This window comes from Terrapene carolina, unplaced genomic scaffold, assembly GCF_002925995.2.
Source record: "Terrapene carolina triunguis isolate 2854851 unplaced genomic scaffold, T_m_triunguis-2.0 Scaffold33911, whole genome shotgun sequence".
NCBI classification, from domain to species: domain Eukaryota; kingdom Metazoa; phylum Chordata; order Testudines; family Emydidae; genus Terrapene; species Terrapene triunguis.
This window is the reverse complement of record NW_020698262.1, coordinates 2516054-2543766: the sequence shown is the minus strand read 5'-3', so window position 1 is coordinate 2543766 and position 27713 is coordinate 2516054. Positions and strand designations below refer to the sequence as shown.

The 27713-nt window shown below is 39.0% G+C and overlaps 1 protein-coding gene across 2 annotated transcripts in view; it reads right to left on the bottom strand.

The window, feature by feature from the left end:
- LOC112116863 (cadherin-8) overlaps positions 1-27713 on the bottom strand; it is a 182031-nt gene that overhangs the window by 16333 nt on the left and 137985 nt on the right. Inside the window, exons 8-10 of one of the 2 annotated variants that reach the window (XM_024214595.1) lie at positions 26337-26458; positions 19576-19596; positions 18726-18834 (exon numbers count right to left, since the gene is read on the bottom strand). In XM_024214595.1, the coding sequence (XP_024070363.1) occupies positions 18726-18834; positions 19576-19596; positions 26337-26458 (252 nt within the window). Of the gene's footprint in view, positions 1-18725; positions 18844-19575; positions 19597-26336; positions 26459-27713 lie in introns of both variants that reach the window. The other variant, XM_024214594.1, reaches the window with a different exon arrangement.

Sequence of the window (27713 nt, the reverse complement as noted above, 5' to 3'; positions counted from 1 at the left end):
TGTAAAATGGAATTGGAGTCAGACCAATGGAATTTCAAGAGTCATTAAGTTAGCACAAAATTTGGCTCCTCAGTTTTGCCCAATGTACTCGGCTAGCCAGACACCTTGTTTACTTGTAATCATATTGTTCTGACATGATGTACATTTCATTCGGATCACATCACTACATATCATGTGTGTTGAATGTTGCAGCTGTAAACTATGAGAATTAATGCAAGATGCCAAGCTCTAGTATGGAAAAGAGATGAAATGGTTGTCAAATGTGCTTAGCATTAAACATACATTATTAACATGGTAATTTGCATAGACTAATGGATCATTTTCAGCATCTACAGATTATATTTAATTCTATTATGTTGTTCATTTAATCAAAAGTTTCAAAAAGTAAGAACGTACTCCATTGGTCATTATTTTAAACTGCTTTGGTAAAACTAGTGGCTATATTCTGACCTGGAGCCATGAACTTCCAATTAATTAGTATTTATATTTTGCCAAATTTGGACCAGGTGCTATGGGGGTAAATGAAAAGCTAACAACCCCATCCAGAGGGCCCTGCAACCTGAATTTTACTTAAAATAGGATGAAATGTCATAGTATTGATGACTTTGCTACAGGCATTGACATGTGAGATTTAGACATTGAAAATAATGGAAGATATGTATCTAACCCCCCTAAATCATTCTGAAAGTTTCAATTGAGAGTATCTTTCAATGCTCAGCCTCAAATGACATGGGTTTTAGTGTATGTATATATCACGCAGGTTCAATGAAATTCATGAACCTTTCATCAAACAAAGGATGAGTTTCAAGAATCCCTTCCCTAGCCCCATCTCCTTCCCTCACCCAAGCTATTTCCGCACAGGTTCTGGGAAGGGTTTCTTAGCTTAAATCAAAACCATGAGAAAATATGAAATTATTCTTGCTTTCTAAAAATCAAACTGAACTAAAAAATTTGAACCCCATGCTATGAAAAAATAAAATAAAAGCAGAGACAATTTAAAATATATCCATTTATAAAAGGTGCATATGGGGAGCTTAAGGATCAGGAGTTTTTTATATTGGCATTAATCAAATATTAGCACAAATAACTTAGCATCTCACTGTCAATGCTGAAATGACTCTTAGGGTATGTCTACACTGCAAAGAAAAACCTGTGTGACAGGGCTTTGCAGGGCTCAGGCTGTGGGGCTAAAAATAGCAGGGTAGACGTACCTACTCAGAAGAGCCCAGACTCTGAGACTGTTCCCCCTCACCGGGTTTCAGAGCCTGGGCTCCAGCCTGAGAGGGAATGTCTACGCTGCTATTTTTAACTGCAGCCTGAGCCAATTGACCCAGGCTCGAGACTTGGCGCCGGTGGTTTTTCTTTGCAGTGTAGACATACCCTTGTTCACACAGATGCTGACTCTACACACATATAGAATTTTAAATGATTTACCAACAGATCATACAGCACTCCAATAGAGTTGACCTGGGATCAACCATATCAACCATATCAAATTTCTATTAGAACATTTAAAAGGGCAAATGTAGGCCATGGTATTTTAGTACTGCTGTACCATTAATTCTTATAATGTGCACTTTGAGATAGTGGCCAACTTACTATAAAAACTGACTAGAATTTATCAGAGAAGTGCCTGTTGGTACTGTTGTAATAAAGATTCTGTCAGCACTTCCATTACAAACTCTTATTTTCAGGGGTTTATAACTCAGCTGTAACTTGCTATGAGAAATTTTTTAGCACGCATACTCTTTGCCAAAGATCATTCCAAGCTACATGTGGCTTAAATTATGAGACATTTTAAGAAAAAAAATATCACTTGAAATTTCCTTGGAGCTGCTGCAACTCAAAAATTGTGGCTTTGGTTTCAACAGTGTCTGATCCTGCAGTCTTTCAACATGCAAAAGTCCATTTGATTTCCGTGAGAATAAGGTGTGCGTATGACTGCAAAAACATGCTCTTACATATATTTTTAAATGTAATCCATAATATAAACTAGTGACATCATGTGTTATATTTGCTTTTAAAATTTTAAAGTCTGAGATATTGAGGTGTATAAATACTCCTTAATGTATGTGCAGTATGGACAAAGGTCATAACTGGAAGACCCACACACAGTAAAAGTCATGGATCCCAACATATCTAGCTTGGAAAGATGAAGGGTTGTCAGCATATGACACTTTGCTTCTGGGCAGTATAGTTATTTCAAACCTGATGACTAAGCCATGTAAATGCTATAGGCATGCAAACTAATTTGCACCACTATCAAAACTGGCAGATAAAGTGCTGAACAGTTTTGCAAAAACTGAAATACTTGGCAGGTACAATTCATTTGTGTGTGAGAGGAAACAAAAAGGCTATTTATTTATTTAGTTAGTTATGAATCACTTTTGTACCAAGCCAAAAACACGTGAGGCAGAAATCAAATATGGAATCCTTCCCACTGCCTCTTTCCTAAGGGGTCTCACTCCATTGATTTTGCGGCTTCTGGGAAAATTGTCCCTTTTTCGGAATTGCACAGAATTTTAGATTTGTGCCACAATTGGCCAGTGAGATGCCTCAATTGTTTATGGAAATTAAGTACATTTTTGCAGTTGCTGTTCTGACCTCTAAATCTCTGGGGCACAGCTTGCACTAGTGTTACTGGTAGCCATATATTTTGCTTGCCACACTGGATTTGCTCCCTCTATCATCTGTAATTCATGGATGAAGAATCTGTAACAGTACAGACAGTAGCTGTGATAATACAAGGTGAGACGAGCATAGTAAAACTATTAAAAGTAATAAGAATCCCAAGTGATTCTATTGGCCCAGATTAGGGACATGAGAAGATTTTAACAATAATCCAACAAATAATTTCGATCACGGCAAGAAGGCTGAATTAGCTGAGCAGTGAATCAGAAGAGCAGAGGGAAATCAACTTGGAATAGCATGAGAAATTCTGAAGGAGAATGTTAGGTACTCTGAGAAAGCTATCAGTTTCCTTACTGGATGAACTAGAAGATCAGAAGGCCAGATTAAAGGAATCCCAGAAGAAGATGAGTGTAAGAATTCTTTATACAAAGTTTTCTGAAGGAACTTCTTCTGATAGAAAGAAGGCCATAGAATTCTCAACAACAAACAAACAAACAAACAAACAAACAAACAAACAAACAAACAAACAAACAAAAGGAAAGGCATATTTGCTGGTAGCTTTCTGTGTGTCAGGAGACAATCATGAGAGAAGCACAAAATAAGAGTGTGGATTTTTCATGAAAAAAATCGACTGGAATCTTTACCGATTTAAAAATTTGAGATGTTACTAGAGAAATGGGACTAGTACCACTTCTGGAATAGACTAAGCAGATGCAGAGTGATATCTGAAGTGTGGTATCCATCCCCAAACTACCCTCCTTTATTTTTTAATACTAGAGATCAGCATAAAGATTGCATCCAGATGAACAAGGAATTGGAGAACTTGCTGGTATGAGTTATACCCACCAGCGAGAACAACAGTATTTCTTGAGACTAGTCTCTCCATGTAGTTCACTTGGTTGAGACCTAGAAGCATTTACTTATTTATTTTTATGAGAATTTTCTAAAGAATCAAAGGGTAGTTAGGGATTTCCTTTGTGGCTCTCATGAAAAATCACAATTTTTATTGATTTATAGGCTATTATGGTCCCCATCATCATCTGAGCACTAAGCAAACATTAAAAAAATGTACCCATACAGCCCTTCTGGGAGATGAGTATTCTATACATGGGGAAATGACACACACACCATGATTAAGTGACTTATCCAAAGCCAGATAAGAAGCTTGTAGCATTTCTAGGGAAAAACACTCTAAATCCCAGTCCAGTTCCATAATTGCAAGCCATCCTTTGGAGTGAGGCTTGCTCACAAATAATAAGGTTTAAAGTTATACTGGAATGACTTCCATGTCAGTTATAGATGGATAGAAAATGGCTACATCAAAGATTATTGTTTATTATTTGTATTGTTGTAGCACCTAGAATCCTTAGAGTGAAACTTAGGTATGGCAGTTCACAACAAAACATTTTTATTTCAGTTCTTATGAGTTCCCACCTCCTATATTTTGCTTTGAGTTTGGGGTTAGGTTGAACCAAAGTCTCCAAGAGAAACTCAGACAAAATCATCAAATTCTACTTGGTTTTAGGTGAAAACCATATAAAACCACCAAGTCATTAGTTATATCCTAAGGAAAAAAATAACCAGCTCCCATGTGTGAGACAGGCAAAAATCTGCCTAAATGTGCAAATATCAGAAAAGATTGCTCAAGTGACCACCTGATTTTTCTCTTGAACAACCTGAAAATTTTATAAGCACTGTGACAAAATGGCTAATGTTGATATGGTGGGTCCCACGCTTTTCTTGGCAGGGGGGCTAAGATGCCACCCCTTGCCCCTGCTCTTGGGCGCCAAGGGCCCCGCTAGTGGCCTGGGAAGGTGGTAGAGGAGGGAAGCGGGGGGAGGGGTCTGGGTTTGTTCCTCACTCTGAGCCCCAGCCCCTCTCAAACTCTGCAGGTTTCTTGCCCTCTTCCCCCTTGGGTAGGGTTACCCTCAGTCCTTAATGCTAGGAGAGGGAGTCTCCCTTCCTTCGGTTCTCTGGTCTTTCAGGTCTCAGCAACACACCTCCAAACTCCAGTCCTCTCTCCTTCCTCACGCACACTGACTGCCTGAAGCAGGGTTTTTTATTAGGTTCCTGACAGGGCCTTAATTGACTACAAGTGCTCCATTTAACCTGTAGCAACCCTCCCTAGTCTACAGGGAACCACACCTTAATTAGCCTAGAGATTATATGTCTCCCCTCTCCCACTCCTCCCTTGCCCTGCTGTATCACAGCACTCAATGGCCTACAATCTTGCCAATTTTACTGAGATGGTCATAAGCACCACATGGTAGTATTCTCATTGAAACTCCTCCTGAGCTCACTCTTGCATCCCTGGTCCCCATCAATTCAAAATATGAGAGCCAAATCTTCCTCCTGGCTCATCCCTCTGACCATCCTCCTCCTCAATTGGCTCCCCTGTTTCCACAGCACCAAATACAACCTTTTTGTCTTTTCCCCCAATTCCCTTCATAACTTAGCCCCACCCTACCTATCTGACTTGTTACCTTAAGGCTGACTCCCATCTTCACTCTACCAATAATGTCAGCCACAGTCTCCCAATTTATTGCTTCTCCAACAAGCATTTTCGTGCTTTCTCCTATGCTGCCCCTTATGAGTGGAAATAGCCCCCAGTCTAAATCTATACAATCAGCACCTTGTCCCCATCCAAATCCCTCCTCAAAATTCACCTTTTCTGTAATTCATACCAAAAACTGGCATCTGAATACAGCTAAACTGGCTGGAACAGCTCATCTCCTATTCTGTTACCCTGGCTCCCCAACCCCAAGCCTGGCCTGCGAATTTGTCTCATCCACCTATCATGCCTTGTCTTCTAGACTATAAATTCTTTGAAGTAGGGATTGTCATTTATCTCACAATACAGGGACCAGACCTGGTTGCCCTTTAGGTGCTACCATGATAGAAAATAATAATAATTACTCATGAAAAGTGTGACTAGCATAAATGTGGTTGCATGAGAGAATACTAACCCTGATAAGTTGAATTTTAACAATTAGGTACAGGTTGGAGACTCATACCGCATTGTATTTTATGCATACACATGCCGCTGTGTCTGTTACGGCCAGAGGAATCCACTATGTCTGTGAATGAAATTTGCTTGCTTATGACTAGTGAGGAGGGATTCAGGTTTTTAGGGATATATTTGACACCCTCCCCACAGCCAGCCAGTCTCTGCAGCACAGAAAGCGTTCACATTAAGATTGATGTAATGGTCATCTGGCTGGGAAAAATTACTGTATTTCAAATGAATAAGAAGAGGAGCTCCGTGTAAGCTCAAAAGCTTGTCTCTCTTGCCAACAGAAGTTGGTCTGATAAAAGATATTATCTCACCCACCTTGTCTCTCTGTACTTCAAATGATAATTTATTACTTCCTCAACACCACTTGTATACTTGGCACTACATGGGAGGTTACAAACTATGCAAACCAACCCCATAGTCTTGCTTTACACTGTATGTTGTCCGCAAACCGGATTCTCTCCCTAGAAGAGGTGTATTTATCTGTTTAACTGTACTACAACTTCAGGCAGTGGGAATATCAGCTAATTCTCATCTACTGAGACCCAGTAGTTAGAAGAGAAAAAAATACAACTGAGGGGTGGAAGAATTAATTGATATTCTTCCTGACAGCCATTGGAGGATGATTAAAACAGAGCAGGTATGCAGAAACCTTACAAAATAAAATGCAAAACCAGTGACTAATAATGGACTTATGCTATAATTGCCAATTTGCTGCTCAGAACTACAAAACCAAACACATGCACACACTCCCCCAGCCAATAATGAGGTTGGGGAGAGGGTAGGGAGTGTTTGTTAAAATATCATGTTTGTCCTGACCTGTGACCAGATTAGGGACAAAAATCAATGGCAATTTTCCCTCCTACCAACACCTCCACTTCTGAGACATTATTTCTCCTACTCAGTGAATAAATGCCACTTAACAAAATATCCAGCATGGATAGAAAGCATATTGTCCATGAGTACCTCTACTAAGGGACCTGCTTTTTGAGTGCAGAAAATTTGGAGGGATTCATTCCAAATAAGAAACCAGAAGCGCCTTATATTCTGACAGAAGCATCTAAGCTACATGTTTGCAGAAGACTCTCTCCTGAAAATCTGGAAAAAATATGTCCAAGTGTTCTGATGTACATTTGGTAAAAGAAGCCAAGGCAAAGATAGCCATTCTGCTTATATACATGATTCCAGGCAGGAAGCAACAACCTGTGAAAGTTGTGCGGGAATAGTTTCTTTCTTTTGCTCCCATATAGGTTGAGTTCTGAATGAGACGTGGTGATCCAGTACATTGTGAACATTGTAAAGCTACAATTGGAGAGATGAAGAGATCTTCTTCTTGGAAGAACATTCCCCCTTTATAAACACCTTATACTTCTGGTGCAAACTATCAGATGTTAGAGTAGAAATACTCCACCATGCACAACAACCGAATGAGACTGGCAAACCTGACAAATAATGGTGAGGAACAGATTGTGAAAAGTTTTCCTCTCAAATACACTGATTCTAAGCCCCAACCTATACAGTGAAGTTCCCACGCTGTTTTCGAGGAGACTATGGCCCACTATCTTTATTATTGAAAGACAATTTATTTTATAAGTCTTAGCATTTTGCATAAACAGTCAGCACACTAATCTGCATGCACAGCCACACCAACGTGACAGAACACTTAAGCAATTTGTAACAAGGAAGGAACAGGAGGACAAGTAGAGTTACTGTCACTAAAGTTTGCTTATTTATAGATAAGTTCATTGGTTTAGACATCAGAAAGATACTATCAGGATACACAAAGATCTGAAACACGGACAAACCTACAAGTGTCCAAGCAGATGTTGCCAGATAAGAAAGAGGAATCATCTCTCGAAATGCCTATTAATGTTAAGGTGTATTTTTCTCTGGTTTTCTTTCACTCACTTTCTTTATTTTAATCATGGTTAATGATTATATTAAAGTGACAAAATGGGAGGAAATGTGTGTGTGTGAGGGGTAGAATATAGTTTAATAGTCTGTGTGTACTGAGGAACTTTTGGTGAAGAGATACAATATTGCTGCTATGTTTGACTACACGTTGGCCTCCCATTAAAAGACAAGTGGAAACTGAAATGATACAGAAAATAAACATGATGAAGGAAACATTTAAGTCCTCTCACCAAATTATCATGTATGTGCTGCGGCTTCATTAATTTATGTTTGTAAAGCACTTTGAGATCCTACAAGGTACTACATACAATCAAGACATTGCTGTATATCTGAAAAAACTTCTAAAATTTCGGAGGGATCCAACTTTGGATTCCTTTACTGCCGAGATGCTCCTAGATGTGAAATTAGCACACTTGCTACCATCAAGGCCTGAGGTCCATTGTTTAGCTGAAATTATGTCAGACTGAAGCTTTAATTTCTTCTTATCTCTATGTGTCTACCTGGTATTTTATCCGCATTCCAGATTTTCTTTGCTAAGATGAATTTATTCTTTCATGGTGATTGCCTGGCCCATTTTTTTTCTTTTTTCTGTTTTGTTTTCTTAATCTTTTTTTTCCTTATGTGCTGTTTTAAAATGATGCCACTGTTACTTACTTTACTGTATTTCTATTGACAAGTTAATGAAATAATTATTGGAAAAAGAAATAAAACTATATTAAACTATTAGATCTGGCAAACACTACAGCAGGAAAATTCGCAATGTTTTCCATTGTAGTGCATTTGATGCTCAACACTGACCTCAGATCTTTTTCACTTAGACTGCATCTGGTTCTTAATTAGTTTGATTTATAAAATGAAACATAATTGACTCCTTGTCAACATTATGTTGCTAGCAGCACAAATCATAAATTATAAATAAGTGAAGTAAAAGCCTTTTATGATCATGTATGCATAATGGCATGCTGTACATATACAATATTATCCCTTCCTTTATTGCTCTCCTTTCATATTTGCTTGTACTGGTTCATGTTCACATAAATGTTCTGAAATAAACTGTCATTGTGACTGATAATTCACGTGGAAAAAAAGGGCTCTCTCAGGAGGGATATGATGCTGTGGAAGTGAGCCCTCCATTTGAGTATATGGATTCCCTGACTATTGGCTGGATACTTTCATCTGTGGGGGTGATGGAGAAGCCAACACAACAGAGATAGGATGAAGACAGGACTGAAAAGGTTAAAAGAGTATCTGGAACAAAAATGCTCCAGTAGAAGCACTTTGTTAGCTATAAAATTTCAAAAAGAGCAGGAAAAAAAATAATAAAAAAAACCAAACCAACAAACAAAAAACCCCAAACCACAGCACAGCTGAAGAAGAGCCTAAGGATGCCTAAAAGAGGACAATCAGCTTACCAGGTGGCCCCCTCCTTGCTGGCTGGAACATCAGGTTGGCCTATCTGGTCCAATGAAGACTTGATTGATCACATCTGGCTTATGGCGGAGGAGAGAGGGGATCTGTCTGGCTGGAGCCCTGCATCCTGAATACAGGAGAGGAGTGAATTAAGGTTTCAGCTGGACAGAATAGACAGCATGGTCAAAATGTGGAGGAAGTTGGTAGCTGTGTTAGATTTTGTGGATCTGGTTCTGTTCGCTGGCATTGGGTTTCAGCTAGGACAGAGGAAGTTCATTGTCAAGCTGCCAAAAGGAGGCTACCTCGTCAGCCTACAGAGGTGGCAAAAGCTGCATCAATCATTGAAAGAAAGCGTAGACAGCAGCCAGGTAGGGTTAAAAGATATGTTTGAAGAAGAAATTGCACGCAGTCCTCACCTGTTCCGTGGCTCTAATTAGAGGTGAGCCTGGAAAGAGTAGCTGCCTACACGTGAAAAGAAAGATGGGGCAGGTGGCAGAGCACCAGGTATTGGTGGAAGAAGCAGAACAAGATTAAATGTCCAACGTGGAGGGATTACATGCCCAATATACACTCTGCTACAGTGGTGGCAGTGGAAAAATGCAGGTTTCCCCCTGTATTGCTGTAGTCCTCACTATAGACAATAATGGAAACTTCTTCTCTACAAGACAGCCCATTCAAATATCACTCAGGTGATAGCATGGGGGCATTACAGAAAATAGCTTGTAGGTGAGGTAGTAGAGGAGGATAGGAAAAGGGAAGAAGGAAGGTCTCAGACATGAAGGATACATACTGAGCGAAAGAAACAAATGCTGGCTTTTCATTGTTACTGGGGTTCTAAGTAGATGGTGCACATGCAAAGTAGCATGTTCTAAAAAGTGAAATATGTTATTTACATTACAATATAAGACAACACCACGGAAACTGAAACACAAGTGTATTTGTACAGTGTATAGCAATATGGGACCTCTGGACATTTCTGCAGTGTAACAGAGACTCCTTTGTAAAAAAAGGGGAAAAAATCATTTACTTGAAACCCTAGTGGCCTGTCTCTGATTTAGAGTAACTGTCAAGAAGAGCGTGAACACTATGAAAAAAACAAAATCAAATCAGATGTTCCTGATCCCTCACTCATCATCAATACAAAGAAACATCATGTGCCATCATGTTGCTGTTCATCTCATGGAGCAACAAACACATCCAACACACTTGCAGGATGACGTCATGTTTCAGAACTTCTTCAGTTATATGACTGAATAGGTTTAAGTCTACTTGCCTACTTAGTGCTAAGAATGAAAATGTCCACCACAGCCACTGATCCCTCGCAGTTCCCATCAGATTAATCATCTAGGGACTAAGAATGGGTGAACCAATGGAGAACAAACAAATAACCCCACTCCATTCTCCATGTCCATTTCTACAAGTGAACCTTTTCGAGACTTTACAAATGTCATCCCTCAAAGACACCCCTGAAACTCAAGTTCCTCCCAGCTTTTTTCTTGTTCCAGAGACAATAATTTTCTGCCGGTTTTGATAGGCAACAAATTACCACACCCTCTGTACTGGCTACCTTCCACTTTCTGACACATTGAGGGGCAGAGCTTAGGCATCACCCACATTCCCAGTCTAGCACTGACCACACTTCACCCACCTGCTACAGTGGTGGTTAAGAGTAAGATGGTGGCAATATCTGCTTACCTGTGTGTCTCTAGACCCAGGGTGCTTACTTCTTCTTTGCTCCCCTGCACTGGCGCAAAGTACAACTCGCAAATCTAGGCCTCCCCTCCCCTTTTTTTTTAAAAGAGTTGACCATGAACAATCACCGAAATCTAAACACCCCTGAATTTTGCAAATCTTCTGGCTCAAAATCTGAATTTTGTGAATCTGTAGACCTATACCTAGAATGTTATCTTTTAACTAGAACTGGTCAGAAAATGCTGATTTGATTAAATTGAAAAGTTTCATGAGAACATATCTATTCCATTGATTATTTGCAGGAAATTAGTGAAACCTTTGGTTTCGATAAGGTCATAACATTTAATTTTGACTAATCATTTTGACATTTATATTATAATACAAATGTCAAAATAATAAAGTTGAAACAAAACGGTTTATCCTTCTTGAAATGAAATGTTTCAACCTTATCAAAAGGTATCATTTTGATAAGATTAAAATGAAATATTTTTGGAATGTTTTGCGAAAAATTCTGAGTTTTTGACTTTTTGGCCTGATTTGGGACAAAATGAAGTTGATGGAAGTTCCAAATTTTGATCATCTCTACTTTTAATCTGGTACAAGATTGTTAATATGATATTGAAAACATGATTTATAGGCCTAGGCCCAGACACTGCCACGATTTGTGTTTTTGGAGGAAGGTGCCACTTCTGTCAGTGGGTGGCAGATTGTCTCACACATGTTACCCAATAACCCTAGTGTCCATGAAGTATTTTCAGATGTTCAATTATTTAAATACATAAGCATCCAGTCTACTTAGGGCCAAATACTGGCATCTGCCCAGTGAGTAGCACCTAATTATGCAAGTAGTCCCATTGATTTGAGATATCATAATGGTGCCCATAGCAATTAAAGAAATTCTGACCAGTGGCCTTTCTAGGGCTTAGCAATTTTTTTTTCATTAATAAAATTCAACTTATATTTTAAGTGCATGTACACACTGCCAGTGCTGCAGATAGGGTGGCAAAATGTTTACTTATAGGCATCAGGACTTGCAGTAACTGCTTTGCAATCACATCAGTGATTTTTAAATAAAAGCATGACTTCAGATGTGATTTGGTACATTTCAGAAATGCACTTTGAAAAATATGCAAACCACCTTAATTACTATGGATAAAAATGAGTATAATAGTTAAACACATTAGAAATATGGAAGCATGTGCTTCTCCTGGAGAACTGCCACTGTTAAATGAAATCTGAGCCAGGGTGGATGACAGCTGGCCACAAAGATTCCTGATGCTCATGTAACACTGCATGAAATGGCAATGGAATATGAGGATTTATAGCACATGTGCATAAGACAATAGGAGTGCTGACATTCTGGACATGCATTGTACATCCATAGGCAGTGATGGGTTTAATGTTGTCGTTGGTAAAGCAATTTGTACTAGAGGTTGTCTTTCAAACTGGGCAGAGCAAAGGAAGAGCATTCAGCTAACATATTTTAACTCTCCAAGCTATCTATATCTTATATCTATCTATCTATATCTATCTGTATATGAACATCAATCAAAAACACAGTAGGGACTTTTAAAGGCGATGACAGACAGACAGACAGACCGACCAAGGAAAGGAAAGGGAGCATGATACTCAGTGACAGAATCCTGTATTAGCACAACCAGAGTTACTATGGTGGGAGCAAAAGCTATTTTGCCATAGATTACCCTGTGAGTATGCATGTGAGAGATGCTGCTAAAGAAAATATCTGACAATTGGAATATTTATATATTTTTCTCTTTTTGTTTTTATTAAACAGAAGGCAGAGAGATAACAGAAACATTTTCTGATTTCATATATGTTCTGGACATTGGCTTTTAGCATTTTCATTTTGGACAGTAAAATGAGGGGAAACAATCCCCAAAGGTGTTGCATACTTTTTCAGATCATTCATATAGTTTGGAAACAATTGCTTATAAATGGAAAGGAGGTGATTTGGAAAGCAAGTTTTAAATAAGGTGAGTAATTCAAGCACAGGATGTCATGTAATCCAACTAGTGCTTGGGTGATATATACGGTATGATTATAACAACAGGCTACCTTACTTTAACCACATGGCACATTGCCTACCAGTTTCAAGTCACCCCACTGAGGAAATAACTGACAGATTAAAATTGTTCAATCCAAGGAGCAAAATATTGCACTTTTAAGCATGAATATTTTGGAAAATATTGTGTACATGTACAGACACACACACTGATAATTGTGTGTGTGTGTGTGTATGTGTGTGTGTGTGTGTGTATGTATGAGCAGAGAAAATGGTGCATGTAGTCATAAGTGTGAGAGTCTAGATACAATATTGATTGTATATATAATAAGTATTGTACTTAGGCTACCCAGAAATTGAGAATGGCATTTATAACATTTAATTTTGCTAGGAATAAGCTACACCACAGAAAGGTTTCTCATTAGAGTACATATGATGCTTCAATTTAAAAGCAAAGTAAATAAATATATACTCTTGGTTTTATTCACTACGCCTGCATCAATATTCACTTTGGTCCAGATTCTGGGCTTCTCATCAAGAGCATGGAATGTCTGTTGAGCTTTTTCAGAGTATTAATGTATGCCCCTGATGTGGTCCCCTCTGTGCTTAGAGGGGCAGGTTTTCCCTTGTCTTGCCCATTCTCTTCACTACTGCCCCTTGGTGGGTCCCAGCAGAGTTTAGCACTATGTACTCTCTCATTGATGCAGTGAAAATGTACCATTTTCTCTTCCAGGAGAGCCTCTGCAGCCCTGGACATCTGGGGACTATTTGATCCGGGCATATTTTCAATACACAACACATTTGCCATTTGAGGAACATTTTGAAGTTTTACCAGTTAATGGCAAACATACATTTGCTAGTTTTAGAATGAAAATTGCAATTTGCATTTGCAAACAATACTTGAATGCCTGGGAAAACTGTCTTTTTTCATAAGGCTCTGCTCTTGACTGATCAAACAATAGGGATAATCAGAACAGGGGTTGCTTAATGGCATATACAATACACTATGTTATAAATACAAGAGAAAGTTATATACGATATACTATGTTATAAATACAAGAAAAAGTTCATGTGCTAGCACTAGGCTTCTAGTTACATTTTTCATATCACGCTTTTATCAGAATACTATAAATCAAATTCCAAAGCCTCATTTTCACAGGTCTCATTTCAGTTTAGTGGTGCCGCAAGGCTACAAAATTCCTTCTCAGTTTCCTAAATAATTGGTGGCATTTCGTTATCCACCTCTGTGCCAGAATTAGTGACTGGTGGGCCATTTAGATTGGCCCTAAATGGATAACCATTCTAAGGGTTGAGATACATTGTCAGAGTTTATCCAAATCTATCTGAACATCTTTGTTTGCCTGGACATCTTACAAAATCAGGTTTTCACCTGAGATTATTTTCAGCATTTCTTGCTTTGGAGGCAGTCAGAAGTAATGCAAGAACAGCATTACTCACGGTATTTCGTTCATCCATCCAAAACCAGATACAAAGACATGCAAAAATTAGATAATCAATCACTTCACTCATAATTAGCAACTGTGCGGCCATATAGCTCCAGGTAGCCAAATATGGGATCTGTCCTTGACTCACATGGTTGGGTACCTGGACTGATGTTGCCACATGGTTTGTAAGAATGGGTGACCTGATTATGTGTTAACTAAGTAGGATTTTCAAGTCCCAATCTGATGGAGAGAGAAGGGTTTTATACATCTGGTCAGTTAACAGAATGATCAACTCTGCTTGCATCACAGTTCTAGAGAGTGGTTTTCTGTGACCAGCAGTAGCACATTTTGCTAAATTTAAAAATTATCAACCCATTCAGTGACACAGGAGATAAGAAAACATACTCAGGAACTGAAGTTTTGGGCTCAGACTGAATGGAAGAAAATCATTGCATATTGTTTTCTGAGAGATGTTCTATGGGCTTTAGCGAGATGCATGAGGTTCCTGATGATGTTCAAGATTACTTTGCTAGTCTAGCCATCAAAAAGGCAGTAGAGGTCCCAGTGAGTTATTTCAGGATGTCTTGTCTATGGAAGAGATTGTAAATATGCAAATTTACCAGATAGAAAATACAAAAAATCTTGTCATGGTGCCTGTAAATCATTTCACAGGAACAGAATGTAGCTATGAACACTGGCCAATTTCTGTAACACATAATGTAGTCTTGTGGGGAAAAAAGTGTTTTGCGGCGTGCAAATGAAGGCCCAACATTATGTCAAAAGGTCAATTAAAAGCATTTAGTAAAGGCAGGTTTTAGCCTATTAGAGTATCACTTGTCACCTATGCAGCACAGTTAAGATAGCTCACAAATTGTTAGATCACCTGGTGACAGTCTGGAAGGCTTAAAAGGCATATTAGCCCAAAGGGGATGAATTAAAGTGAATTGATAGTCAGAGGTTTTTGTAAGTATGTTACAAGAACAAACTCAAGCCGGTACTAGTATGTAGCCTTTCTTTATTATTTGGGCCAGAAAATATGCCCGTCAGAAACAAAACCACTCAGCTTTGATTTCCACAACAGATGTCAAACTGCATTGGTTGAGTGCTAGTGCCAAGAGAAGAGATCAATTAAAACTACTGCTCCTTCAAGTACAAAGGTGTCTGCCAATCCCAAAAATGCCAGTGCAGCACAAAGGAAGCAATATTAGAGAGTAAGACAGTTTCAGAAAGACCCTAGAAAAGTGGTGGTTTTGCACAGCATTGTGCTTCACAGAGTATGGAGAAAGGCAAGAAATGCTCAAAAAGAAATTAAATAAGCATAAAGAAAAGGAAAACACAAATGTAGTAACTTTATAATTTAAAAAAATGCATTTGTAGTTTAAGAAGTCACTGAGACACTGGGCTTAATTCCACATTCAGTAATGCTCGGGAAATACTCATAGACTCATAGACTTAAAGGTCAGAAGGGACCATTATGGTCATCTAGTCTGACCTCCCGCATGATGCAGGCCACAAAAGCTGACCCACCCACTTTCCCTTAACTCAGCTGTTGAAGTCTCCAGTTCGTGATTTAAAGACTTCAAGTCACAGAGAATCCTCCAGCTTGTGACCCCTGCCCAATGCTGCGGAGGAAGGCGAAAAACCTCCAGGGCCTCTGCCAATCTACCCTGGAGGAAAATTCCTTCCCGACCCCAAATATGGCGATCAGTAGAACCCCGAGCATACAGGCAAGATTCTCTAGCCAGACCCACATTTTACCAGCGATGGCACTTTATTACCTAATTGACTAAAATCACGTTATCCCATTAAACCATTCCCTCCATAAACTTATCTAGCCTAATCTTGAAGCCAGAGAGGTCTTTCGCCCCCACCGTTTCCCTCGGAAGGCTGTTCCAAAATTTCACCCCTCTGATGGTTAGAAACCTTCGTCTAATTTCAAGCCTAAACTTCCCCACGGCCAGTTTATATCCATTCGTTCTCGTGTCCACATTAGTACTGAGCTGAAATAATTCCTCTCCCTCCCTGGTATTTATCCCTTTGATGTATTTAAAGAGAGCAATCATATCCCCCCTCAGCTTTCTTTTGGTTAGGCTAAACAAACCGAGCTCCTCGAGTCTCCTTTCATAGGAAAGGTTTTCCATTCCTCGGATCATCCTAGTGGCCCTTCTCTGTACCTGTTCCAGTTTGAATTCATCCTTTTTAAACATAGGAGACCAGAACTGCACACAGTACTCCAAATGAGGTCTCACCAGCGCCTTGTATAACGGAAGGAGTCATATACCCTAACAGTCACCAAAGCTATTCCTGACTTGCACTATTACACCAAAAGCAGAATTTGGACCAATGAGTTGAATTTTACAGGAACAATAGAGTAAATTCATCAGGCATAATCAGTCATGCTGATTGTGAAGATAGAGAACATTTTATAAGTCATCCTTAAGCATCGATGATTCAGTGGCTTGACTATGTAAGGAGCCTTTATGGCTCTGTCCACATAGATGCTGGGAGTGAGTTTCGCAGCCTGGGTGGACAGAGTTGTGTTTATGGAGCTCGCACTAACATGCTAAAAATAGCAATTTGGATTTTTCCGGCTCATGCTGGTGCTCAGGCTCTGAAGCCAAGGGACGGGGGTGGACTTCAGAACTCAGGAGCCAAAGCAATGTCTACACTTTTATTTTTAGCATGCTAGCCTGAACCCCACTAACATGAGTCTGTATAGACATATCCTCTGTGACATGACACCTTGCCTCACCTCAGCTATATTATCCCAATTTTGGATTTGGCAAGAATCCTTCCTATACAAGGGAAGATTTGTTCTAGCAGACAAAAATTGGACTGTTTTAAACAGCGTAACAGTCTTGATAAAACATGCTTAAAGGGTGTATGTTATAAGTATGTTTAAAGGGAATAATGTTATTAGGCAGAAAAAGATGGATGTAACTATATATCCTCACATGGAATTTGCGAACATTTATTCCTTAATGGGTGTGGATTTGTTATAGAAAGAAAAAGTGTAGTGGATTTATTATGATGATTATTATTAAAATGTTAATTATAAAACAGTATCTCTATTGTACACAAGAGTGGGATGTTGAAAAGAATATTAAGGCTCCACTCCTTCTCCCATGCTAGTCAATGGGAATTTTGCCATTGACTTCAGTTGGGAGCAAGAGTGAATATTAAAAGGGTAATAGATTGGAGCAGGAAGGTTAATTAGTGGTATGAGCGGATAGTCTACGCTCCAAAAAAGAAATGTAAAAACCTTTGTTTATTCTGTCGTGCTGTGGAAGGTAATCCACTGTTTATGGGAGCTTCATATTTAGGGCACTTAATTCAAATTGTGTTCTATGATTTTGGGATTATGAAGAAGGTTTTTTTAGTCACTTTATTTTCTATAATGAAAGTACTAATTAAGAATACAGTCCTATAAAGACTCTTTAATTTCCTTTGTAAAGATACATTCATAAGAATATATATAAACTTAGAGTGAATAATGCTACAATAAACATATCCAAAAAGCGAAAACCATGATATTTTTAAATAGGTTCAGAAATTTATTTTGTATAAGGCCATATTTATCAAAGCAGTACCAACATACTTCATTGGCTGCTACAGCTAGAATAGCAATTGGTATGAAAATGGTGTTTTCTTCTTAAATGCTTAAATATTTCCTTTATACAGACAAATAAAATTTCATATTAATACTAACAAGGCTAACTAGCATATTTTGATTTCCTTCATAATCATTGCACAAACATGATATAAGAGACTGAAATACAGGATGCAATGTTATGAGAAAGAAAACCCTTGCCTGACATACAAATACCTAGGAATGCACTGTTTATAGAATTATTGTGATCATTTCCAGCTCTCTCACTATATGACCTTCAGGTATAGCTGTGTGCCAAGAACAAGGATCAGACTAAATTTATTACTCAAAAAAAGTAAAATGGATTGAATTTGTTTTCTTCTTTTTTCCCCCCACCATGAATGAATTCCACTTCTATAGTATTACACAATGAGACTATGCCCTTCCAGAAGTGCTATAAAAGAGCAATTCTAATACAAAATGCCCTTCAAGACTTTGCTGACCGAATAGTTTTCTCGTCCTAGTTAGAATGCGTTTAACTGTAGTAGTTCAGAATCTGTACACAGACACCAAGATGGCTTAAAATGTGTTTCCCTTTGGGGATTTAGTAAACATTTAGTTAGATGTTCTTGACTAGATGTGAGCCAATGTGTGGTCAATATTTATTTATCAGCATAGTTTTAACCATTTATTTTACAATCTCTCTCTCTCTCTGCTATCTCAAAATCAATAGAAGTATAATACAAATTAAATCCCTCTGTTCAAGTTTTATGTAACCCAATGAGTTATTTTCTGGATCTAAATTCTGTTTTCATTTTAGTTTTCTTCTTATCTATTGTACAGATATTGGAAATAGCGGAAGATGTGTAATTATGGTACCATTACACAGATAAACCACATTCTAATTGCTCAAGTGAGACTGGTAAAGTAAATGGAAGTCAACCAAGCAATGCAAAAGAGAAATAAAGTAAGTTATACAGTGCCGCACTATATACGTTTTATATTTACCTTCATTTTTCTTGATGGTGAAATTCGGATTGTTGACCATTTCAGGAAGAAGACTATATAGAAAAAAATGTCCATTTTTAGGATCATCTTTGTCAATGGCACTGACAGTCTGAATTACCTGCAATAGAAAAAGGTTACATAAAATGTACAGCCTCAACATAAGTTCTATTGATCACCAACACCAGGTTTTATAAATTAACCTGCTATATATAAAGATACTGAAAAATCTGCATTCACTGATGAAAAGGACATTCTTTATTATATAGGATACATTCTGATTTCTACTTTCACAAGTGTAAGAACCCTCCCATATACATACCTAAACTTCTATGTGGATTGCCCAGATCGTATAGAAATGTAGGGCTGGAAGGGACCTCGAGAAGTGATCAAGTCCAGCCCACTGTGATAAGGGAGGACCTAGTAAACCTAGAACACCTCTAACAGGTGATTGTCCCACATATTCTTAAAAACCTCCAATGATGGGGCTTCCAAAACCTCCCGTGGAAGCATATTCCAGAACCTAACTACCCTTAAAATTAGAAAGATTTTCCTAATATGTAACCTAAATTTCCTTTGCTGTAGATTAAGCCCATTACTTCTTGTCCTACCTTCAGTGGATATGGAGAACAATTGATCACATTCCTTTTTATAACAGCCCTTCACATATTTGAAGACTGTTTTCAGATGCACCCGCAGTCTTCTTTTCTCAAGACTAAGCATGCCCATTTTTTGTAACCTTTCCTCATATGTGGTAGCCTCTGAGGCACAGTGCCTCCTGGGCTACTCATGGTTTGATATAGCTTTGCACAGGAATGTGCCTAGAACAGTCCAGCCATAAAACTCCCTCCACCACCATTCTCTGCCCCCCGAGCTGAACAAAGTTCTTAAAAATGTACCTTTTTGTGTGTGAAATTTTGCATGTCTAATATCAACCTAACAGTGATACTCTGTTTTTAAGTTAGAATAAAATTTGACCAGCCATTTCAGAATGTATGGAATTGCAAAGAACAATCAAAACCTTTTCTTCTTTTAATAAAATGCTTAACAATTCTTGTGCAAAAATCCCCACAAAACTATGTTTGATTTAACACATTCAACTTAGGATGCTTTGCACATTGTCCAGAATATGGTGCTATTTTAGCTATGTTTGGTGGGGAGGGTTGTTTTTAAATACCAAAGTTAGGAAAATTTGAAAATCAACTGCACTTATTCTGCACAACATCCATATTCAGTGGTGTATATGGAATGCTAGCACTGCAGGTACAGTTGCTGATCTTCCTCCAGGCCAAATGGGATTGCAAAGGACAGGGGAGAATAATATAAGAATAGAACACTTCCAGAAAAGTAGGAGAGGAATTTAATGGGGTTTAAAGTTTGGGACAGATTTACTTGATTCCAAATATTTCCCCATCAGAAGAAGTGGAGACAGGGAGAGATAGGGACCTAGACACAGGTCTCAGGGCCTGATACTGCACTCTTGAACTCAATGGGAATTTTGCTGTTAGATTCAATTATGTAGGATCAGAAACTTAATGAGTATTATTTAAATTTTCATTTCCCCACTGAAGTCAATAAAACTTTTCTCTTATTCTTTTATTGCCAAAAGCATCAGACCCTAAAACAAACAAAACAAACAAACAAACAAACAAAACCCTCATAATAACAACTAAAAATGTGAAACTCCATCCTGAGACAAATATATTTAAGAGTAACAGGACTGTGGCAAGAGGAGCCATCACAATGAAGCGAGATGCTCCTCCAGTCCAGCAATTTTCAGGGTTGGGTACACAGGCAAGGCTCTCTGCAAGCGTCTTGGGGCTAAGGACACAGACCTACCCCACCACTGAGCATTGTCTTCACGTATGGCCCTAGAGCAGAGAGAGTGTCCGCAGCAGCAAGAGGCAGGGGATGGAGGAGTTGGGGAAGAGGTGCTGCTGGGACTTGCGCAAAAGAGAAGCCCCCAGGCAGCAGCAAGCATCAGAGTGGTGCTGGGTCCAAACAACTGAGAGGGAGAATGGTATGTCTGAGCTAGGTGATATAAGCCATAGTTCTCACATGTGCTTACATTGTAATTTGACGGTGTGCACATTTTATAATTGTATATTTTGTTAGTTTCCTAATATTTTCTTCCAGTAGTCACTGTGGCTTCACTGGACTTGACGAAGGCTTTCAGCTAATTTTATTTATAGGGCTAACTTTTACATTCCTCCACTTGCAAAGATTTAGCTGCCATAACTTCAAATATATAGTGCTTAAGGGGAAACAAAAATACCTATAAAATAACCTAAAGTAGCTTTTCACTACATAAAAAGTCTCCCAATTAAATAATTGTATCAGGGGATCTTTAAGGCTAGAAGCAAGTGTTGCCTGTCCCACTGCAAATATGGGATTTTCCCTTTTCAGAGGTGTTCAGTTCCAATTTCTATCTCTGCAGGTTTGTAAAATATCAGACCATGTTTCTAGCTCAGGACTGAATATTGCTGATCATGGGTCTTAAAGCAGTGCAGGTTGGAATGGAATTCCAATTTTTGGAGGAAACAAAACATAGTTGTGCGAGGGTTTTTTTTTAAACTGTGACTTTTTGAAACTTGGAGGTTTAGAATGTTATTGGAAGACATAATGGGGAGATCTATTTGTGGGCAGAGTGAAATTTAGGTGCTCAAGTGTGCATGATAAATGCAATTTATCACATGGGTATGCAATTTAAATATCTTGCTGGTTGCTTAACTGTAGTTCTTTCCAGTGTTATGTGGGAGAATTGGTTCTAATTATTTCTCTCCTTCTCCAGGGTTTCAATGAACTAAAAGTCACTAGCCAGCTACCATAGTGCCATGAACTTTTCAGCTCCCAGAAACTATGCAAGATAATTCAGGTCATTATTTAGATTGGAAATATTTGAGAAGTGGAATCTGTGGGCACATACATTGTTTTTTGTGCACAGATTTAATGCTTCTCAATCTCCTATGAAACGTATTCCTTACATTGAAATTATTCTCATCCACATGTTATCAATTATTTTTTATAAATACACACAAAAATATAGTCAAAACTTAGCATTAACAAAATGTTACAGTTGTTATTTTACTAGCACAAGCCAAGAATTTAGGAGTTAGCATTCCCATAGCAACCTTACTCTACTCCTTTCTGTGTATGCATTACAAAAGGATTTTCTTCAGCATATAACATATGTGCAGTAATATTAACTGCTTTGTAGTTGACCTGTCCTCCTGTTTCCTCACAGGATTTTCAAATGATTCTGAACAGCACAATAAGGAGCTCCACAGAATAAAATTGGTTCATAAAGGATAGTTTTAAAACCTCTGACTTATTGATGCATATATGTCAGGTTGCTACCCTTAAGGTTGCTGAATTCCTCAACATTTTTCCACATAAAATTTCAACCTTGATTTTCTGTTAACAAAGTTTGTGCATGTAATTGAGTATGTATATGTTTTAAGGAAGAGAGCACTAAATTAACATCTTACCTAACAGGCATATCTGAATTGAAATTAATAGCATAGGTATCCCAGAGGACCACATATCGTTATATTCTGCAACCTTGTATTACATTCCTGCAAAGCCACAGATGCCTAAAATTATAACATTCCTAGAAGAATATCAGTATAGTAATAGTGAATGCTACTGAAAGGTAAATAGCAAAATCTTGTAAATATAATGTACCTATCTCTGTATGATTTTAATGCACAGCATAGTTTTAATATACTCAAAACATACCAGAGCTGAGCAGCATTACAGAGTATGGTTTTATGCGATTACAAAACTTTGCATTGGTAGAAAATGGGATGAAAAGCATTCTCAAAATTAAAGTCTAGTTTCTACTATTTGTAACCCTCCCTGTGACCAGGGCCGGCTCCAAGTTTTTTGCCGCCCCAAGCAAAAAAAAATGTTTCTGTGCCCCCCCTCCCGGCCCCACCCCAACTCCGCCCCTTCCCCGCCCCATTCCAATCCCTTCCCCAAATCCCCGGCCCCGCCTCCTCCCCCGGGTGTGCCGCATTTCCCCTCCTACCCCTCCCTCCCAGGCTTGCCTGGGTGGTAGGGAGGGGGGAGAAGCGGAGCAGCAGCGCGCTCAGGGAAGGAGGCGGAGGTGATCTGGAGGGGGAGCGGTTCCTCTGCCTCCCCCCCCCCAGTTACTTCCTGCAGCCCTCCCTGCGCCCCCCACCGCCACAGCTCACGTCTGCTCCGCCTGCTCCCCTGAGCGCGCCTCCGCCGCTCCGCTTCTCCCCCCTCCCTCCCAGGCTTGCCGCAAAACAGCTGATTCACGCTGGGGAGAAGATGAGCAGCGGCGCTCGGGGGAGCAGGCGGCAGTGGAGCGGAGGTGAGCTGGGGGGGAGCAGTTCCTGCCCCCCCCGGGTTACTTCCTGCGGCCCTCCTCGCGCCCCCCACCACCGCAGCTTACCTCCGCTAAGGGCCGGCTCCCGGCTTTTTGCGCCCCAAGCACAAAAAAAAGGAGCCGGAGTGCCACTTGGAGCGCTGGTGCCAAGAGCCGGCCCTGCCCGTGACTAGAATATCACAGGCACACTTTGGGTTACAACTGAACTATCCTGCAGGTTCTCAGAAACGTAGAAGTGGACCCCGGTCTTTGCAATCGTCTCCATGACTATGCAGCTAGAACCCACCTTCACCAGGAGCACGGTCTTCCCCTCCCTCACATGGGACTGGTTGACACTGCACGCTATTAGTACAACTAAGTAGAATCAAGTTAGAGACAAAATGTCTGAGAAAATTGTATTCTATTTTAAACTAGCCTGGCCCTAAGGCCTATGGGCTTGCTGGGTCTACAGTAATTTGAACTTTGTAGCTAGCAAGGGATAATATTAAGGACATAAACTGCTTTTCATCGAGTTGGAAAATGCCTTGACAATAAATCAGATTTTTCCCCTCAAAAAGACGTTTGTAGTATTTTCCTATTGTATGTAAAATGTACAAAGAGCTACACGTATACATGTACGCACACACTTTTTCTATCAGCTTTGAGTTTTGTATTTTGCTGTTACAGATTCGGAATAAAAAGCAAAGAAAATTCATCTGGCAATATTATACATCAACTGTTTTTAATACATTTTGTCACGTCACCAGCAGCCGCGCTTGCCACTCTCAATTGTATCAGGACCCAAAATAGAACACTTGGAAAACTGAACTGTAATAGATGGTTCAGTCAATATATTTAGGGACTGCAAGTAAGGTTTGGTAAAAGGTTCAGATGTAATCTTTTCCCTTAAGGTGATTCAAATTCAATTTGAACTTAGGTTTAAGTTAAACTGCAAATGTAAATATACTGATGTAGCATAAAGCTATTGCACCCTTTCTTCACATGCAACGATGCTGCTTTAAAATTTTAAACACCCAGCTAAATTAGGATTTAGATACTACGTATTACAGCATCACTTTCTCATATTAACCTTCTTATGGCTTGGAGCTGTAGCATTATTTCAACTTCAGTTTCTTTAAAAAAAAATGAAAATCTTGACTTGTCCATATGTTTACTTGCAAAATTTTAACACAGAATACTAAAAGAAGTAAAATATCAGCCAGTGTATTTGCTGAGATTTTTCGATGAGCTGTGTGCTGCGTAGTAAGACTGCTAATTTAGACCATGCTCCTGTAAGTTACAGTGCAATGGTGGATACTTGCACCTGCCGTGGGGCAAAAAACAGAGAATAAGTTGCAGAATCAGGGCCACATGCCCCAGTGTGGGAATTAGGAGGATCTGCTATTTCATAGGATTCTCTGTCTCTTCTCTTACTAATGTTTGTGGTAGTCTGATACTACGGTGATTAGGGCAGTATAGAGCTGGTTACATTTTTCTGATAACATTTTAAAGTGTTCATGAAAAAATTGTAAGTGATTTTGTCAGTGTTGTTACTGGTTTTCCACCAGCTATTTGAGTTTTTTAATTTAAAATTTTGGAAAAAAAAGAAATGGTGATTTTTTTTCACCCAACTCCAATGTGGTACAGATGCTGAGATAGATGGATACTAAAACCAATTCAGAATATATCTTTCTCATTTCAAGCTACATCTAATACATGCTCACATTTTGAGAACAGTCACTAAGCCTTAGATGAGGATGTAATCATTAGCATAACACAATATTGGAAACCGAGATTATGGGGATCTAAAATCCACTCTGAAATTTGGGAGTATAAATATCAATATATTCTCTGGAAAGAAAATACCCTCTAAAAGGAAACATTACAATAAGCTTATTTTCAATGGTTATAAAGAATGTTTACTACTCAAATGATGCATTTGTGACAGTAAGGGGAAAAAGTAGCTGGGAGGTCAAAACATTGATCTTTTACAACAATCAAATCTTGGCACAAAAAGGTTCTCAAACAGTACTACTAAAATAAAACAATTTCTGATTCTATTGTCAGGTAAGATATTTTGGCAAATAGTGAGTTTAATGCCTAACACCCACACGAGGCACAAGAATAGTCATATTAACAACTCTAGTGTCATGCTGTCAGCTGCTGTTTATTTAAAATTAAAATGTCACTACTCAGAATAAATTATGTAGTTGAAAAACAGTGGATTTCTATAACACAAGCTGGACAAAAATGATTATATTTCATCCGTTCTGTATCGCTTTATGTAAGGTTATGTCATATCACTGAAATTGCATGTGATGTACTCACCCTTAACTCTCTATACTTCTGTCTAATGAAGGACACATTTGAAAATGCTTGGAGGTTTGGTTTACTTTGAAGAAGACTCTAAAAGTTAGAATTCACTTCTTAAACATAACCAGATTTATCTGACCTTTTTGAAGTCTCTTATCCCTTCCTGGCGTGCATCCTTCTTCTTTCCTCAATCCATAGTCCATTTCACCAAAATCACAAGATGCACATCACCCACCAAGTGTCTCTCTGAGACTACATTCCTGAACCAAAACCTTCCAAAACTCTATCCATACCCATTGTTAAGGTCCATGCTTTTGGTGCCAGTGTGACATACACTTTGGTGTTTTATTATATATTCAGAGGTTTCTCCTTCCGCCCCATAATAAATCGCTTCCAGACACAAGTGAAACCTGAGAACTCTAGAGCAATAGAAGAAAGCAACTTGCCCAGAAAAGACTGTCAAACTACATGAGATGGATATTTATCATAGCTGAGAATCAGGAAGAGGGAAGGTCTTCTTAAATGACCTCTTTTCACCTAACATACGGTTTGAGTTAGGCCCACCATAGTTTGACATTTGAACAGAGATTCAGGCAGGTTCATAATTTTCTCCTAATCAAGGACATGATCTTGTTAGGTGCTGTTGATCTCCCTGACCTCCTACTGAAGTCAATGGGAGTTTAAGGAACTCATCACCTTACAGGATCAGGCCCCAAGCTACTTATCTTTAGTTCAAACCTCATCATTTTGATTATAAATAAAGTAATTAGGTTTCTCCTAAGCGGTGACTAATAATAGCTCATACATCTGCAAAGGCAAATATTTTGAGATAAAGGGCGTATTAGCTCAACATTATATTCCAGACAAAATCTACGTAATTTGGAGATACGATACAACTCACATTTGCTGACAGATTACTGGGAGAATTTACAAAAATTACACAGCATCAACAACATGGAGATATTTACTTGTCCAGGCTTCCCATTCTCACATAAAAAGGCTTCATGCTCTGATGCAAACTCAGGAGCGTTGTCATTTACATCAAGAACTTTGATAGCAACAGGCACTCGGGAGACTTGACTGTGGTTCCCTAAGAGAAGAAAACATAGCATAAAAGGTAAGAATATTTCATTTGGGATTGATGCCATAAAGGGCCCAAGATATAAACGCTTCCATAGCGAAAGTGTACTGTGCCCATTCTCAATTTTTGCTTAATTGGGGTGCTTTCTTCGCAATGGATTATATAATTGGAGCAAAAGATAAAGATGAATAGTCAGTATTTATTGAAGGGAGGAAAAAGCAAATAAATCCCTACTGCAAACAGCATTTGTTGTTAGACCTTCTCAGCCTAAATTGCTACATTTTTCTCTGATGAAGTTTGTATTGTTTTATTGATAAAGTCCATTATACCATGGAAAGAGAAGGCTGTAAACAACATAGATTTATTTCTTTGTTTATCTTTGGCAGAGCACAGTGCATTTTACTCTATTAGTAGTTTTGAGTGCACATCTATTATTTCTTCATTGCAAATACGATTAATGTTGAGACCGAATTGGGAGAGAGATGTGTTGCAGGCTTGACGTTGACGATACTGGATATTACTTGAGATTATTAAAGCACTCTGATTCATTTATTGCTGACCAGAAAAGTGGCCTATGAACTTCTTAGTTTTCTGAAATAAAGCCCCATCATTTTTAATATTAAACTATTTTGCATAAGGTTCATCAGTGTACATTGCAAAATAACCTTGTTAAGCTCTTTGGAAAGCTGAGCTAAAGCAACAATTGGAGTTTTATTTTGACCGAAATTTACATACAGATTTTATTGTCCTCACTGAATTAGAGTGTGTATGTATTTTAGAGACAATTAATAACTTAGAATGTCTGATCTTATGACTATTTCCCCTAAATAGCAAATATATGATTTATTTAAAAGAGTGATTGTCCAAATGGTTAATAGAAAAATATGTTATAAACCATAATAGTATTTCAGTAGCCTAATGCTAGCTTCATAATCCAGCTATGAATCATAGAATCATGGAAGTGTAGGACTAGAAGGGACCTTGATAGGTCTTCTAGTCCAGTCCCCTGCTCTCAAGACAGGACTAAGTATTATCTACACCAGGGGTCGGCAACGTTCGGCACGCGGCTCGCCAGGGAAAGCACCCTGGCGGGCCGGGACAGTTTATTTACCTGCTGACGCGGCACGTTCGGCTGATCGCGGCCCCCACTGGCCGCGGTTCGCCGTCCCGGGCCCATGGGGGCGGCGAGCAGCTGGGCGGGCCGGGGGGTGTGCTGGCCGCGGCGTCCCGGCTGCCGTCCTGGCCGGAGCCGGCGGGGGGCGCG